Raw genomic sequence first — 18,955 nt, 5'->3', positions numbered from 1 at the left:
TGATCTGACCTACTTTTTAAAAGGATGACTCTGCATAATCTGTTTTTAGAAACCTGACTCTTTATCATTTTGGAGCATATTCCCTAGCATCCTGCTAACAATTTCATAAAATATTGTTGTTTGTTAGTGTTTTTGTATTCAGGTTCTGATAAGCCTCTTTAGCAGGTCAGTTTAGATTTTGATCAGTCTCAAGCATTTATCAGGTGACACCCAACAATGCAGTTTGTGGTGACAGTGTGAGGCCTATGAAGGATCCTCCCAGAACTTCTCTGTTAGCCCCACACTGCTGCTTCCACTTCCCAGATGAAAAGCTTGAAAAGGGAAAGCTAGCGCTCACTCAGAAAGAAGTTAGAAACCCCTGTTCCTAAGAGGTGTAATGGGAGGTTGGTAGTAATATAAGTCATCCTCATTCCCAGAACTGTTTTCTGTTTGTTTTTTAAAATGGGGTCTTGCTGTGTTACCTAGGCTAACCTCTAACTCCTGCCTCAGACTCCCAAGACATGTGCCACATGCACAATGCCCTGAATTATTATTTTTAAATTCAGATACATACTGATTTGGGGTGTTTACATAGGTGTCAGCATCTCAAAACTATACCTGGTTGGGGCTAGGAGTGTAGTTCAGTGGTAGATTGCTTGGCTAGCATGCAGGAAGCTCTGGATTCAGTCTCTGGTACTACATAAAAGAAATAAGAATAAATAAATGAAACCTGGTTAAGAGGTCAGAGGGGAAAACTTTATGATTAGTGATGAATGGGGAGAATTGAGCTTTAGCTGGATTTTAAGACTCTGAGCACTCAGTGCTGACACATACTACTTGAACTGCCCCAGCTATCAACATAATACAGGAAAGGCTATGCTTTGTTTCTCCTACGCCTCTACAGTAGTTGCCTCCATGGCCTTTCCTATATTCTCTGGTCCTCCAATACTATTTATTTATTTATTTATTTATTTATTTATTTTTATGTGGCCATAACCCCTTCCCCAGCATTCATTCTTCATACAGCAGGTAAAATGAACCTCTCCATATGCATTTGATCAGACTTATTCTAGCTTTAGTGGTTTCTGACTGGTTTTGGTATAGAACAGAACTCTTAACAAACACTCCATGGCCCATAATGGTTTGACTTCCACCTAATTCTCCAGTTCTTTCGCACTCCACCATCCATACTGACAGCCTTGCCACAGGCCTGGACTCACCATCTCCTTCCTGTCTGGAAGCACCTTTTGCTTCTAACTGCACATAGGTAGATAACCCTACTTAATTGATCAAATCTTAGCTCAGTGCCACTCTTTTAAAGAGCATTTCAAGACTAGGTCAGGGCTGCTTGCAAGAACTTTCATTACACTGTACCCCTTGTAGCACTTTCTGCAACTGCAAATTGGTTTCTATATGTATCATCATTTGGTTAATGTTTATTTCTACAGCCTATAAGTCTATGAAATCAAGGATATACTGTTTTTGCTTATCATTTTATCAGTGCAAAGTACAGTGTCTGGCTTCTGAGACATGCTCAATAAATAGGAAAAACTGAATATATTAATGTAAGTCTTATTAGGGGAATGGACTCCAGTCAGTTTGAATAAGAGTGAGACATTCAGGGGATAGGGATATGGTTCAGTGGTAGAGTGCTTGCTTCACATACATGAAACCCTGAGTTTGATCCTCAGCTCCATACACACACACACACACACACACACACACACACACACAAAGAATGAGAAACTTGAGTATCCATTTCACCTTCCCCAAGGTCAGAGCTGGCTTCTAATACCACAGGTCTGTTCCTTCTCTTTTTTTCAGTTTTCTCCTAAAAAAAAAAAAAAAAAAAAAAAAAAAACCTTACTTTTTGAAAAAATATTTATTTTTAGGTGTAGATGGACACAACACAATGCCTTCTTTTTTATGTGGTGGTGAGGATCGAACCCGGGTCCCGCCCATGCTAGGTGAGCACTCCACCACTGAGCCACAATCCCAGCCCGGGAAAAAAAATAAATCCACCTCTTTTTGGAGATATGAATTTTACAGCCCTATGGGGTATGTACAACAGAAGACTTATGAATTGATGCTAGAACAAGAAGATACATTACTGCTCTGAGGATTCCCTCACCCTAACCAGGCTGAGCCTGAGTGGATCCTTCAGTTTCCCATGACTGAAGTTGTCCTGTAGAAAGTCTATTTGTTTGTATTCTAAACTCATCCAAATAACTAAAATGACTGTTTTCAGCCAGGTGCAGTGGCACATGCCCATAATCCCAGCTGCTCAGGAGGCTGAGGCAGGAGGATCTCAAGTTCAAAGCTAGCCTCAGCTAAAGTGAGGTGCTACACAACTCAATGAGACCCTGTCACTAAATAAAATAAAATAAAAATAGGGCTGGGGATGTGGTTCAGTGGCTGAGTGCCCCCGAGTTCATCCTCCAATACCAAAGACTGTTTTCATCTGGAAATGTAACTCAGTGGTAGAGCACTTGCCTTGCATGCACAAGGCCCTGGGTTTTATCTCCAGTATGGGGCAGGAAGGGAGAGAGGATTAATTGCTTGTATCCATTGGCAGTCTCACAGCAAACTCTGTGGAATCCACCTGAGTTCACTGGGACAGGTAAGGGCACCCTCCATATCCTTCACTGGGTGCAGTCATCTTCATCTCTCTTGAGAAATGGAGACTAATATCCTTGGTTCCAACTTTTATTTTTTTTTTTTGGTAAGAGTCTTTTTATAAAAGAAAATTAACTGGTGAACTAGCACTATAAAATATTTAACCTCATTATTTGAATGCAGTAATATCTGAAAAATGCAAGTTTTTAGGAGGAGGCCCCCTTCCAGTTTTATAGCATGAGCCACTGAGTGGGGAGCTGAGAACTCCACAGGTTGACTGTCCTGAGAAGAGTGAGAAACAGCAGCCTGTTATAAGTTACCATCCAGTCAGTGCTTACCAGAGCTTACTGTACATCAAAAGCACCCAGGGGACTGGATATGGGGGTTTACACCTATAGTCCCAGGTACTCAGAAGGCTGAAGGCAGCAAGGACTGCAAGTTTGAGGCCAGCTTAAATAGCTCACCTAGATCCTGTCTCAAAAAAGTGAGGGGCGGAGAGTGTTCTAGGGAAGTAGTTCAGTGGTAGCATGCTTGACCAGTGTGTGTCCAAGGCCCTGGGAGCTGGACACATTGACACATGCCTATAATCCCAGTGAGTTGGGTGGCTGAGGCAGAAGGATTGCAAGTTCAGCTAGCGTCAGCAATTTAGTAAGTCCCTAAGCAACAAAGTGAGACTCTCTCTCAAAATTAAAAATAAAAAGGTCTAGGGATGTGTCTTAGTAGTAAAGTGCTCCTGGGTTCAATTCCCAGAACCATTGTACATATGTGTGTAATGTGTGTGTATGTATATACACACACACATGGATATATATACATACACATTCATATATATTACAGCAGTGTCTAGTACTCAAATGTTTGTTATTAGAGCACTTGATGTCATCATCATTACAAGTTTTCATATTTAACTAAAAGCAACATAAGTATTTATATTGTTACTATAATATTATAATGTTACTATGAAAGGAAGATTATTCCATTTTTGAAATTCATGTGTGTTTAGATATCATATTTTCCAGTCCCGTCATTTTATGGAAAAGGTAATCAACCTAGAGAGGTGTATAATTACCCAACATTATGCAGAATTGGATTCAGAGCTAGGATTAGAACTAGTAATTTGGTCACAGTACTTTATACCAAACAGAATGGCAATTCATCTGAGCTGATTCTTCTTAACAGGGAGATATGGTCATTTTTATAACACTCTGTTTAGCTTTCTTATATTCATTGAAATTGAGCTTTCATATTTTGTAAATCATGTGTAGTATTAAAGTCTGATGATATCCTTTTTTTTCTAGGTTGCCAGCATACTTTGTTGTCCCTACCCCTCTTCTTGAAGAGGATATGCAACGCTTTCAGGGTCACAACATACCAGTAAGTGTATCTGAAATCCTGAAGAGACATGGGTTGTTCATTGGCCCATCCTAGCAAAATGATCCTACTTAAAGCTCTTGGCTTTGGTACTCAGGAGTTTGTCCTCAGTCCAAGAGTGATCCAAAAATACCATAAGAACTCCCTAGAAGAGTCTCTTAAACATGAGGCTCTGTGAGATAGAGTTCTGAAGTTTTCATAAATACACTTGAGTTTTAGAAAAGACATTGAAAAGCTTTAAGAGGATTACAGATTTGTCTGCTATTGAAAGCAAACCTGGTTTAACACGTAAGTCATTTTGAACCTGAGCTGACCACTCAGGGTAGTAAAATTTCAGATTCTTTTTGGTTGGCACAGTTAATCTTGGTATGGGCATGGTGGTGTCTTCTCCTAGAGACAACATTTCTTAGTTTTTACTGAATAGAATGGGATGGGAGCCATATTTAATGGGTCACTGATCAAAGAAGGTAAGACTCTGGCAGTCATCCCCATTTCTAATTGGTGGTTGGGAGTTGCCAAGCCTGCGGGGAATTTAGTAAGGAATGCGAATTTATAAATAAATGGTATGCCATGTACATGGCTGGTTCACCAAAAGGATCAATTTTGGGTGGAAAGCAAGGTGGCGAAGCAACATTACATGCTTAGAAGCCCATGGAGGCCAAGCAGGTACTGAGCAAGGCCCCTGCAGTGAACAGGGGCCCCTCTGCTTGGTGCAAGGGTGCAGCTCTTCAGCACCAGCTAGTCTGTACCATGTGGGAAAATGAGCTGAGTGTTGCCAGATGTCTTGATTTTTTAGAGGTAGCCAAAAGATACAATTTCCATGTGCATTTTTCTGATCTCAGAATATATACAACTAATCCAAAAGCTCAAAAAACGTGTTTGGGCTAAAGTTGAAACACATTCTACCAATTTGCAACCTTTGGGCAATTTGGGCAGCAGTTCCCAAACTTTCTGGTCTCAGAATCTTTATACTCTTAGAAAGTATCAAAGTTTTCTCCAAGAGCTTTTGTTTATATGGGTTGTAACTGTTGGTACTTACCATATAAAAATTTAGACTAATTTTTCTTTTTAATTTAAGTAACAGCAAGGCATGGTAGCACATGCCTGTAATCCAAGCTACTTAGGAAGCTGAGGCATAAGGACCACAAGTTTGAGGCCAGCCTGGAAAACTTAGACCATTTCAGAATAAAATAAAAAGGGTTGGGAATGTAGCTCAGTGGTAGAGTGCCCCTGGGCTCAATTTCTAGTACCACAAAAATAAAATAAAAAGGGGCTGGGGAAATATAGGTCAGTGGCAGAGTGCTTATCTGACATTTATGAGTCTCTGGGTTCAATCCCCAGTACCACAAAAAAAGAAAAAGTTAAGTAACATTACATGTTAGCATAAATAACATGTTTCTATGAAAAATAACTATTCAAAACAGTAAATTTGAATAACATTATTTTACATTCTTGAAAATAGAAGACAGCTAGATTCTAATATCTGATTCTTTTTTTCAGTCTGTTGTGGTAATTTGGGGGTTTGATTGAAGTACATGAAGAAAGTTCAGATTCACAAAGCTATGTATTTGGAAAAGAAAGGAATATTTAATAGCCTTTTTAGAGAATACTTAACAGCCTAATTGAGAATATTATTCTCTGATGGTACACCAAAAAGTTGGCAAGTGAAAATTTCATAAAGGTTATTTGCAATAACTTATCTGAAAACATAATGAACTTTCCATTCTCTGTTAAATTGAAACCTTTGGTCTGTCTTACATTTTGAGTGGATCTTAAAACGTGTATGATTTTGTACTAGTGTATCCTGACCATTTAGAAAATATGGGTTCATAGGTTATAAAGAACTCCTATCTATTGACACATTTTATTATAAAATTTTTTAAAAATCTTATTCATTATTACTGTGGTCTCTTCAGAAGCGTCTTTAAATGTTGGGAATCTGCCCAGCAAAAGTAGCAGGTACTAGTTTTCCAAAATTCTAATTGTTATCATTTACAGTAGATTATCAGTTTTTTCCCATGAAGTAATAAACTCACTTTATTCTTTTTTTTTTTTTTTGGTACTGGGATTGAACTCAAGGGCACCTGACCACTGAACCACATCGCCAGCCCTATTTTGTATTCTATTTAGAGTCAGGGTCTCACTGAGTTGCTTAGCAGTCTTGCTTTTACTGAGGCTGGCTTTTAAACTTGAAATCCTCCTTTCTCAGCCTCCCAAGCCGCTGGAATTACAGGTGTGCACATCACACCCGGCCACTTTATTCATTTTTAAAAAATGAATATCTGCCAGATACCAAAGTCAGAACACCCATGATTTGTTTAAAAGAGGGTACGAATTCAATTCTCAACTCAGTTATAAAAGAGCTTTTTCTTGGGACAAATATTGTAACTTCAATGCTTACTTCCCATTCTTGCACACAGAATATTTAAAATATATGTGGTGGTCAACAATAATAAAAATAATAATTGTTAATCCTTCATTAAGGACAATCTCAAAAGAATCAGATTTCTTTCCATTTCTTTCCTGCTAATGGTATTGATGAAGAACACAGTGACAACCACTACAGTTGTGTGGCCCTTCCTTGATTGGTGCTAAGCCACCACTACATTTGTATCATTTCAGTAAGGTATATAATTTCATCAATTCCAAATACAAAACACGTTGCTACCACTACATTTGCATCATTTGTGCAGATGTCAACACCATGGAAAAGACATTATATTGTTAGGATTATTATGAAAATGGTTGTGGCCTCTCAGACCATCTGAAAGAGTTTTGAGACCTCCCAGTTAGTTACTGAAAATCAGAGTCTTAGAGGAATGATCAGCCTCTCTCAGAGCAACCTAGAAAAGAAAGTGTTCTATTGGAAGAAACAAAGATGAATTGTCGCCAGGTGCAGTGGCACATTCCTGTAATCCCAGGGGCTGGGGAGGCTGAGGCAGGAGAATTGCAAATTCAAAGCCAGCCTCAGCTATATAGCAAGATTCTAAGCAACTTAATGAGACCCTGTCTCAAAATAGAAAATAAAAAGGGCTGGGGATATGGCTTAGTGGTTAAGTACTCTTGGATTCAATGTTCCAAAAAAAAAAAAAAAAGATCCACATATGTAGATTTATATACACCGTGTTCTAGCCAAGCCTAAGGGTTGAGAAGTAGAATATGTTCTTGTAAGACCTAAGTGAGGAACACCAACTTTTTAATCATTAGTTCTACTTTAATTTTATATTCTGAAAATCATTAGTTGAGTTTGTATGAATAGACAGCAGAAAAATTATATACAAGATGGAATGTACACATCTATCCAAGGGAACACAGAGCTTTCAGTCAGTCTTCCCCGCCTTCTCTCTCTCTCTCTCTGCCTTTCTCCCTTCTTCTCTCTTTCCCTTTTTCCCTCTCCCACTACCCATTGCAATGCTGAGGATGAAATCCAAGACTTTGTGCTTGCTATACCCCAGCTTGCCTGCCTACCAACTACCTGCCTGCCTTCCACTGGGTATTGAACCCAGGGATGCTCTACCACTGAGCTCCTTCCTCAGCCTCTTGAGTCTCTGGGATTACGTGTGTAGGTTATCATTCCTGGCTTGCTGGCTCGCACGAGTGCGCACACTTTTCTCTCTCTCTCTCTCTCTTTCAGACTTTCATTTGACTAGAATAGGAAGATCACCAGAAATGACCTCAGACAAATTAGAAAGCAATGTGTTTTATATTTGGAATTGATGAAATTATGTACCTTAACCTAGAAAGCCCAAACCTTTCAAATGTTCCTTTAAAATTATCAGTATTGCAATCCGGGGCCACTTGCTCTTTGTTTTGTTTAAGGCATAATTTCTCAATTTAGACACTACTGATATTTTAGGCCAGATAATTATTTGTTTCAGGGTTATCATTATAGAATAGTTAACGTCATTGCTGACAACCAAAGTATGTCCAGATATTGCCAAATGTCCCTTGTGGGGCAAACACAGGTTGAAAATTCTGCCTTAAGATGATCTATATTAGTTTTTTCTTGGTTAATTAGCATATGTCTCACCAGATAGAATGATCTATATTAGTTTTTTCTTGGTTCATTAGCATATGTCTCACCAGGTAGAAAATATGACCATTAGTAGCATGAGGATTCATAAGCATCCTCTTTGTCTTTCCTTCTCATTTCTATTAAGCCTACTGTCTATTTGTACTGTGTTCCCTTGTTCTTGGTTGTTATTGAGTAGATAACACAGTTAAGCTTCTGTTAAAGCAAAGGAAGAGGTTTGCAAAAATATGAAACAATGCTACTTTGTTTTGTTTTGTTTTTTGATGGACTGGTGTTGGAGATGGAACCTGGGGCCTCACCCATGCTAGGCAAGCATTTTACCATTGAACTACTCACCCCTATCGCTTTTTTTTTTTTTTTTTTGAGATAGGATTATACTAATTTACCCAGGCGGGGTAACTTGTAGTCCTTCTGCCTCTCAGCCTTTTGAGTAGCAAAATCATAGGCATGAACTACTACACTCAACAAATGCCACTTCTCTTACTCTGTGTGTGTGTAATGTTATTTATACCAACATGCAATTGGTTTATTATTGTTTTAAAATGAATTAATATTTTAAAGTCTTTCAGTTTTAATTTCTAGTGTGTTAAATATAAATAGCTATAATCCACACAAATACAAAGTCTTTGGGTTCTAAATAATTTTTAAGAGTATTAAAGGAATAAGACCAAAAAGTTTGAAAGCCACTGATCTGTAATGTTATATAACATTTCCTCCAGGATTTGGTAAGTAAACACGTACATCAGTAGTAGCAGTTAAGCTGGGTGAGGTGGCACATATATGAGGCAGGAGGATTACAAGTTCCAGGCTAGCCTCCACAATTTAGCGAGACCCTGTTTCAAAATAAAAAAATAAAAATGACTGTGGATGTAGCTCAGTGGTAAAGTGCCCCTGACCTCAGTCCCCAGGACTATCACATCAACAAAAATAATAGCAGCAGTTATATGCAATAGGAGCATCAGAGAATAGCAAGAGTAAAGAGATGATTTGGGCCTAAACTGTGAATGGCCTACAGTACCATTCATAGGGTTTGTTTTTTTAATTGTGTTAAGATACACATGGGGTTGTGGCTCAGCGGTAGAGTGCTTGCCTCTCACATGCAGGGCCCTGGGTTTGATCCTCAGCACCACATAAAAATAAATATTAAAAAAAAAAGATACATATTACCTAGTATATCCACAATGTTGTGTGATCGCGACATTGATCTAGTTCCAGAACATTTTCATATCTCCATGCTTTTTTGTTTTGGCTTTTCATCTAGTCTGTTCCTTCCTACCTTCACATATATCTCTAAAGCCATGACCTGCATAATTTGTCAGTTCATTCAAATTCTTGCTACCATTTTAGAGACTTTGGCCTCCTTGACCTCCTCTAGTCTCCAGCCCTGAGGGTTTTTTAATCTTTTTTAAATTTTTGCTCTGAGGCAAAGAATGTTTCTATAGATTATTCAAACCAAATAGCAGACTGTGCTTAATGGGATTCATGAAAACTGTAGGCATCCTTGCCCCTGCTGGTCCTTGTCCTGCTCAGGCCCTGATGTGGTTCCTGTATCATACTTTCCTGAGTAAACACGTTTTCATTTTGTTTGTAAAATCATTGTTAATTCTTATACTCTCAGCTATAGCCTTTCCCCTACTATAGTGGGACCCGAGACTCCCACAGCTTCCTTATTCTGACCTCCTATTGTTTCTCTGTGCTCCTGCTTCCTTCGCACCAAATCTGAACCTCTGCCAGCAATATTAGTTGCCTTGTCTGGAGCCTGGTTCCATCATCAGCCTTCCCTTTTCCATTATATTTCTAAAGCATGTTCTTCTCTCTCTCTCAAGACATCTTTAAGTCTCTTCTAAGAAAGCCCTTTCTTAACAGTGAAGCTACTACTTTGTTCTTTTCTATACTGCCAGTATATGTAAACAGTCTATACTTGTTTTTTTTCTACTCCTTTTTTTCTTTCTTTCTTTTTTTTTTGTTTGGGGTGTTAGTGATCAAATTCAGGGCTGCACACGTGCTAAACACACTCTACTGTTGACACACACACACACACACACACACACTACTACTGAGAGAGACACAACACACTACTACTGAGAGAGATACATACACTACTACTTAGACACACACACACACTACTGAAACACACACACTACTACTTAGACACACACACATACACACACTCTACTACTGAGAGACACACACACATACACACACGCATGCCCACCAGCTGCTATTTCTTCTTACAAGGCGACTTCTCCCCCCACTTGGACACTACCCTCTCAGAAGACATTGAGCTTTGGACAGCCCCACCTCTCTATAACATTGTTGCAGTTTTTGACTAATTATGTCCTGCCTTTTTAAAATTCCAGTCCTGACTTTGGAAATACTGTACTATCTTGGTCCCCTTACTGCACTATTTTCTTTCTTTTTTTTTTTTTTTTACTGCACTATTTTCTAACCTGGGATTATAGGTGTTACTCTAAAGCTCTTTGACTCTACAGAGAGACACCTTAAAATGCACCCCAAAAGAAAACAAGTAGCAAGTAATTCTTCCTTTAGAAAATAAATGTGATCAATAAATTGATTCTTGCCTGTTGTTAAGTAATTAGTACTAAGAACTCTGTGGCTCTTTCCCAAGAGAAGCTGTACATATTATAATGATAGGAGAAGACTTTTTGCTAAATTCCTGAGAAGTCTCTCTCTGACCAGGAATTTCACTCCTTTCTACTTAATCTTTCAAATAAAGAATAGGTACCTCTTTGTAGCTCAGATAAGATAAGGTAATTCTGATTGGAGGTTATCACTACACATGTCCCAACTAGAAAATGAAATATAGTTGGATGACACCAAGGGCCTACTGGTTTTGCCCCAGGAAGGGAGGTAAACTTTAATTTCTTAGATCCCATCATCCAGTCATGACTAAGAGTACACTCCTTTATGTCTGAGTGAGTTGTACCAATTAGGGGTCATAACTCCTTGAGCATTAAGAATATCCCCACCTTTCACAGAGGCCCTAGATCTGTGTGGTGGTTTCTGCACATTGCTTAGCATGACGTTGGAAAAGGGACTAAGAGAACAGCAAATGTCCCTTGAATTCGTCATAGTGTTCTAATACTTCCACTGCATGTGAGTCTTAAAGTATGGTTTAGCTCTCGGGAGTTATTGCTCTTTTTGGCAGTTCCTAAAGCTGTTCTGTGTTTCTGTGTCCTTGCTCTCCTGGTGGACTTGTCATCTTTTGTATCATGTCCAGCACTCCAGTCCTGCCTTCCTGTCTTATACTCATAGGCTTCATGTCAGTAGCCTCCTGAGTATCTCCATGTGGATGTCCTAATGGCACTAGACATGCAACACACAGTGCCAATCCCATTATCTTCCCCAGAAACCCCAAACCAGTTCCTCTTTCTGACTTTCCAAGTATAGTACAAAGTGTTTTCTGGATTGTAGTGCTGGTCTTTACCTCTTGGCCCAGGCTGTTGCTAGCATAACCAGTGAATGGTTTATGCGTGTGGGTAGAAGCCAAAATGGTGCCTACTCAGGCAGCCAATTAGAAAAGTATTTCTTTCATTGGGTTAACCGTTGATCCAGGGCTGATGACTTCATCAGCAGAGCAAGGACCAGATGTTAGCCACTCTTAAGCCCTTAGTCAGGCCTGTATGCAGGGCAGAGACTACAGCTGAACCTACTTATTCAACCTGCTCTTTCCTATCTCCCTTCTAGGCTCTACTGGCAGATTACTTTGCTCCAAGATTAGTTCTAATCTCCTTTTTATGCCTGCAAAATAAGTAATTGAAATCTCTCATAGTATCCAGTAAAAAGGTGGAACCCCTTAGCCTATTATTTGTGGTCATTCATAGAATATCTTTATTCCTTGCCTCCCCTCTATTGTTCTTTGCCATCCCCTTGTCTGCCATATTCTACCTTCTATCATAAATATGAGTGTATGGGCTCCAAAAGTAGAGCAATCCCTTAATCACCTTTCTGTCCTCTCACAACCTGGTGCAGTGCCTTCCGTGTGCGAGTCTTTTATTCACTGTCTTGATTAGCCAACTCTCCGTTTTTCTCCTGTGAACTTTCTCTGATGTTGGAAGACCCCTCAATTTGCCATCAAGCTAAAGCATCACCTTTAGTTATACTGCAGCTACTTTTTCCATGTCTTGGGGCAATCCTTTGTCTCCCTAAGCCTCAGTTCCTTGCTGTGCATGGGAATAATAATCATACCCATCACAAGGACTTACCATGAGAATTCAATGAATTAATTCATGTAAAATGGCTGACATGTAAGCTGCACTCTAGTGATGGCTTCTATCCTAATAATAATGTTGTCGTCATCATTATCTAGGTCACCAGCACTTTAGTGTCAAGTCAAAAGATGTATGTTAGACCATAAGCAAGTCTGAATGTAACTACCTATTCCTGTTTTTTAGTTTCATTTTAAGATTAAATCAGTTCTCTTCATTTAATAAATTCTCCCTGACTTAATAAAATTGAATATATCCAGCTATTTCATAAAGATAAATTTCCCTGGCTGAACTTGAATGCTAAGCTTACCTCTTCTCTGTTGGGTTGTGAATGTTCCATCTGGCAAATGTCTTCTGTCCCCTGCAGATATGGTGTTGGTCCTGCCACAATGGAAGTGCCCTTTTGAAAATGTCAGCACTGCCCAAAGAACAGGATGATGGTGTTTTGCAAATCCAGAAGAGTGCCTTGGATGGGTTAGTACTTATTCTTCATCTGTTTTTGTTTTCTAGAAAGCAGGGACTAGTTCTTAGTAGTGTCCATTTCTGTGTATCTACAGGTAGCTTAGTGTTAGAAAAATACAACCTATAGGGGTCATTCTTAATTACTTTTAAAGGAGTCAATATAACATAATCACTAATTAGTCAGTATAACATAATCACTAATCAAAATTTCATGGGGGCTAGGGATGCCACTCAATGGTAGAGCATTTGCCTAGCATGCACAGGGCCCTGGGTTCAATGCCCAGCACTGCAATAAAAATGACAAAAAATAAAGAATGTCAACTATGCTATTTTTAGAAATGTACACTGAAGTATTTAGGGAGGAAGTGGCATAGTATCTATAATGTTTGGGTTTCGTTTTTGTGTCTGGTTTTTGTTGTTGTTGTTGTTTGTAAACCCAGGCCTTATACATGCTAGGTAAGTGCTCTACCACTGAACCACCACCCTCACTCATTATCTATAATGTTAATACCTGTCAAATCTAGGTCATGATATATGTCACTATGGTTCTTTTTCTACTTTTCTACATGATTGGAATTTTTCAAAATAAATTAGAAAATCTGAAGTGGAGGGGCTGAGGTGTGGCTCAGTGGCAGAGTGCTCGCCTAGCGCGTGTAAAGCCCTGGGTTCCATCCTTAGCACCACCATAATAAATAAACAAACAAACAAACAAACAAATAAATAAATAATCAAGCAAGCAAATGGATAAATAAATAAATAAAGGTATTTAAAAGAAAAGAAAAGAAAATCCAAAGTGGGAGGGCTAGGGCTAGGGCTCTGCGGTAGCGCACTTGCCTGGCATGTGTGAGGCAATGGGTTCGATTCTCAGCACCGCATATAAGTAAATAAATAAAGGTCTACCAACAACTAAAAAAAAATTAAAAAAAAAAATCCAAAGTGGATAAATTAAAAAAAAAAGTGGACTTTGGAGTTAAATTGCCTTGGTCCAAATCATGGCCCCATCTATTTAGAAACTTGATAACCTTGGGCTGGGCAGTTCTACTTTGGGTTCTCCATTCCCACTGTTAACTGGGGAGAGCAGTCCTGCAGCAGTTGCCTCAGAGGTAAGGGTAGGGAGGGGGATACCTGCAGACCTTTTGGAACATATAGGGACACATAGTAATTGCTTAGGAAATATAATCTCTTTTAATTCATGTAGCTCTTCTAATTTCATGTTACTTTTTCATACCTAGAATTTACAAGATCATCCATAGGCCACCCTATGAAATTGTTAAAACTGAAGATCTATCAAGCAACTTCATATCCTTGCAGGAAATCCAGACGGCATACTCTAAATTTAAACAGCTATTTCTGATAGGTGAGAAGAGTGTTGAGCAAAACTTTCTGTCAAATGGGGAAAGACATGCCACATGGATCAGCTGCAAGTTGGTACCTTTCCCCTGGGTTCCTTTTGGTGATACACAGATGCTCCTAACCTCGAAGGTCACTATCATGTAGTGGAAGAGTCAATAGCCAAGGGGCCAGCTGCCACTGCCATGCTGCATGCAGAACATCTCTCTTCAGGCTTTTCTTCCATGGCCCCCCTGTTGTGGCAGTGATCACACAGGCATTCTTCTCCTCTCTTCTTTCCCAGCATACCAGGTTGCTCAGTGGTGAGCATTTTGGCTTCTCTACTTAAAATTCTGGACTATGTATTACCTATTAATCACTGATATGCATAAACATTTATAAAATGAATGATCTTTTTTCCTTAGGGAACTTTTTTCCCAAAGGGGAAATATTTTTAATATTTCTTTCCTGATTAGGCATGTACAGTTTTTTAGGATGAAAATTAATTTCAATACAATTAACCAGAAATGTACACCCTTAGCAATTTCCTTACTCTCATAGTCTTCTAGTAACAATTAGAACTAGTCTCATTTCTCTCCATTCTTGAATGAGTCTTTACTCTCTGAGATGTGCTTGCTTAAAGGTAACTTTTCCTAACTTGGACTTTTTAACCTGACAAATGGTTAACTATTTTAGGATTTACTCAGCTGTCATTTATTGAATTTCCATTGTATATACTAACTTCGCTAGGCATTTACCCAAGGCGAATGTAACACAAAAGCTCATACTCTTACAGGGGAAATAGAAGTATATGCCTCTAACTAAAACATGTTGTGATACATGTTATAAAACAGATTGTAAGAAGTAGAGATCTGGAGGCAAGGTCCTATTTGATCCAGGACTGAGATTCTACAGGTTTATTTTAATTACCCAGATTTCCAGAATATCTTCTCTTTACTGATTTGAGTTTGCAACTTTTAAATGTATTAAATTTATTTTAAATGTATTAAAATTCAAGATTTTCTGCTTTATAAGATGTGTAAGGGAGAATCCTACAGTGGTGTGCAAGGTACATGAACTTGTATTTAAATTTCTTAGAAAAGTCAAGTCTCACCTTAGATGTCCATGGCAGTATACATCTGGTTGCATTTTCCACTTCTAGGAATAGCAGCCTCCATGTCACTTGTTTCTGCCTAAAGCATGTCAGTCTCTCAGTTGAATTACAGGGTAGACCATGGCTTTGAGTATGTGGTAGAGGCTTTTCTTATTTCAGCAAGGAAGACCTCTTCTTGACAACCACACCCTTCTTGAGGCCTACATTTCATAAACTGTTTCAGCTGAAGTTCTGAAATGTTCTTTACTTAAAGTAGAGTCTCGTGCCTGGATTCTGCAGGTTAAGTCTAGGACCAATGATCTGAACAGCACAGTGGAATAGCAGGTGTTTTGTGGCAAGTGTAATATCTTTCTGCTTTTCCTTTTTTCAGATAACAGTACTGAATTTTGGGACACAGACATAAAATGGTTTTCGCTCTTGGAAAATAGCAGCTGGCTTGACATAATCAGGTATTCCAAACCATTGTTTTGCTCATGAATTTCAGTTGTCTAATTCAGAGTAGTAGAGCTAATTGACAAATAATTTAACTCTTTGATATTTCACAATTAAATATTCTTAGACCATATGTTCTATTCAGGGCTTGGCTGGATTTTACATTTTATATTTATTATATTTATTATATAAATTACATTTTTATATTATATAAATTACATTTGACAGAACTTACCAACATGTTACCTGCTTACAAAGAAATATACTCTATAGAAAGACTACAATAAAGGGTGTGATAATGCAAAATTATAATTGAGACTACAGTGCTGCCCTCCAGGAGGAAACTGGGGAATGAAAATAGGAGGGATACTGACTTCACTAAATACTTTTTTGAATTTTGTGTCATATGTATATGACCCACTTAAATTTTTTTTTAAACCATGGTTAATGTCATTTAGTCACTTTTGGTTTTGGAATTAGGTTAAGAGTCCCAGAGGATGATTATGTTGCCTTTCCTATTTCATATATTAAATGGCTCCTTAGCTAGAAGTTAGGGACAAATCAAAGCTGCAAGCTGTGGCTACAGTCCTAAAGGGAATAACGGATAGAAAGAGATAAATCTTTCTGGGACTGGGATTATGGCTCAGCTCAGCGAGAGAGCGCTCGCCTCGCATGTGCAAGGCCCTGGGTTTGATTCTCAGTACCACATAAAAAATAAATTTAAAAAAAAAAGTTATTGTGTACAACTACAAAAAAAGAAATCTTTCTGAGTAGATTGGATCTTTTCAGACACTCTCATACATTCACCTTGAATAAAGCAATATAGATCATATTCTCCAGGAATTGATGTTTGTGGGTTTTACTAGGACTCACCAGAAGACTCAGATGTAAGTTTTCAGTTAGAATCTATAGTTTAGAAATTGCCTAGGAGCACTTTTATGTTAGCTTGAGTTTCCCTTATGAAAAAAATTTCCATTTCTTTATTAAATATTTCTGAATTAAATATTCTTTATTACTATTCTGAATTAAATATTTAAGTATTTAATTGATAAAGATTGTATGTATCAAAATACTCAGTGTTTTTTTAAAAGACACTGTGATGGTTTGGCATATATTGTGTGATGATTACCATAATCAAATGAACACATCCATCACCAATCATGCTGTACTTTAGGTCCCCCAGGTTTGTTTATCTTATAACTGAAAGTCTGATTCCTTTGACTTCTCTCCACTTTTTCCACTCACATCCCTTTGGAGGATTCTACTCTGTATAAGAGTTCAGCTTTTTTTTTTTTTAATCTATTTATTTTATTCATTTTAGTAGTTGATGGACCTTTAGTTTTTATTTATATGTGGTGTTGAGAATTGAACCCAGTGCCCCACACATTCGAGGCAAGCGCTCTACCACTGAGCCACAACCCCAGCTCGAGTTCAGCATTTTTACATTTCATGTACAACCAAGGTCATGCTGTGTGGTTTTTATGTACCTGGCTTATTTCATTTAACATATTTCCTCCAGGTTCATCCATGGTATGACAATGGTGGAATTTCCCTTTTTTAAAGTACTGAATAATATTCCATTTTATACACACACACACACACACACACACACACACACCACTGTACTTATCCATTCATTTGTTAGTGAACTCTTAGGTTGTTTACATATCTTGATTATTGTGAATAATGCAGCAGTGAACATGGGAGCACAGATACCTGAGAAACTGGTCTAATCCCTTTGGATATACACCCAGCCTCAGTTTCTAATAGGCAGATAAACCTCTCTCAGTATCTGAATAGTGTAAATGTTAAGTTTTTTCATTAATTTATTTATTTATTTTCATGAATAAAACTGTGGCTCAAGTGGTAGCGTGCTCACCTGGCATGCGTGAGGCACTGGGTTCTATCCTCAGCACCACATAAAATAAAGATATTGTGTTCATCTAAAACTAAAATATATATATATATTAAAAAAAAAAAAGAAAGGAAAAACTGAAGAGGGCTGGGGTTGTGGCTCAGCGGTAGAGTGCTCACCTAGCGTGTTCGAGTCGCTGGGTTCTATCCTCAGCACCATGTAAAAATACATAAATAAAATAAAGGTATTATGTTAAAAAAAAAAGAAAAACTGAAGAACAATTCATGCTATCTCTAAACTTATTGTTCATGGTACCAAACTTAAGACCTAATGCCCATTTCTTGTCTCTTTCCTATTCAGACGTTGCCTGAAAAAAGCAATAGAGATCATAGAATGTATGGAAGCACAAAACATGAACGTTCTTCTTTTAGGTAACATATTTAAAGCACAAAAATCATTTTCCATTTTATCTCACTTGTGATTCAATTTTTTGTGTATGTAACTTAACAGGATTGTAATTGTCTTATGAGAGAGTAAGCTACTGTAAAAATCCTCCCAGTGTCTTTCTCCTGAACCTTGGAATCCTTTGCCTCAGATTTCAGAGTTAGAGTTTAAAATAAAATTCTTTCACTTGGAACTTGGCAGATCTATTCACAACCCAAGAAGAAATTATTTGATATCTTTACCAGAGCTCACATTTCTTAAGGTTTTGGATTTGGTTTTTTATTAACTAGGTTGAAGTCACAGTCTTTTAGTAATCCCTTTCACATAGACTCATAGATGATTTAATTATTATTTTTGTATCCGTTTGACACTTTTTTTAAAATTTCATTTTTTAGTTTGTGGTTGGACACAACATCTTTATTTCACCTATTTATTTTTTTAATGTGGTGCTGAGAATCGAACCCAGGGACTCGCACATGTGAGGCAAGCTCTCTACCCCTGAGCCACAACCCCAGTCCCCCATTTGACACAGTCCCCCGTTTGACACTTTCCATAGAAAGTTGGTGAGCTGCGATTTCCCTTTTCTCAGTGGATTTAATTTGGCAAACATGAAGGCAGTGACATAAACATTCAGAATGTGTAAAAGCAAGTATAAACCATTGTGTAACAAGGATGATTGCTGTAGCCAAGCCCAGTGGTACACACCTGTAATCCTAGCAACACAGGAGCCTGAAGCAAGAAAATTACAAGTTTGAGAGGAGCTTGAGTAACTTATTGAGATCCTGTTTCAAACTAAAAGACCTTTTTAAAATTTTATTTTAGGAGACAATGTCTTTGTATGTTGTTCAGGCTGGCCTCAAACTCCTGAGCTCATTGATCCTCTAGCTGCAGCCTCCCGAGAGGCTGGAACTACACAACTGTATCCAGCTTGTTTTTTGTTTTTTTTTTTAATATATGTATTGTTTTTTTAGTTGTAGGTGGACACAATACCTTTATTTGATTGATTTATTTTTGTTGTGCTGAGGATCGAACCCAGTGCTAGACAAGTGCTATATCACTGAGCTACAACCCCAGCCCCCAGCTTGGTTTTT

General features: G+C 38.2%; 1 protein-coding gene across 7 annotated transcripts in view; it reads left to right on the top strand.

Annotated features, from left to right (window-relative positions):
• Positions 1–18,955, top strand: part of Mtmr12 (myotubularin related protein 12) — a 78,772-nt gene that overhangs the window by 46,827 nt on the left and 12,990 nt on the right. For all 7 annotated transcript variants that reach the window (XM_078017097.1, XM_078017108.1, XM_005325658.5 and 4 more), the window contains 5 exons: positions 3,894–3,969; positions 12,596–12,702; positions 13,923–14,047; positions 15,504–15,582; positions 17,781–17,851. In XM_078017097.1, the coding sequence (XP_077873223.1) occupies positions 3,894–3,969; positions 12,596–12,702; positions 13,923–14,047; positions 15,504–15,582; positions 17,781–17,851 (458 nt within the window). The remainder of the gene's footprint in view (positions 1–3,893; positions 3,970–12,595; positions 12,703–13,922; positions 14,048–15,503; positions 15,583–17,780; positions 17,852–18,955) is intronic.

Source organism: Ictidomys tridecemlineatus, chromosome 1, assembly GCF_052094955.1.
Source record: "Ictidomys tridecemlineatus isolate mIctTri1 chromosome 1, mIctTri1.hap1, whole genome shotgun sequence".
NCBI lineage: Eukaryota > Metazoa > Chordata > Mammalia > Rodentia > Sciuridae > Ictidomys > Ictidomys tridecemlineatus.
Note: the sequence above shows the minus strand (reverse complement) of the source record. Positions and strands in the feature narration are given on the sequence as shown.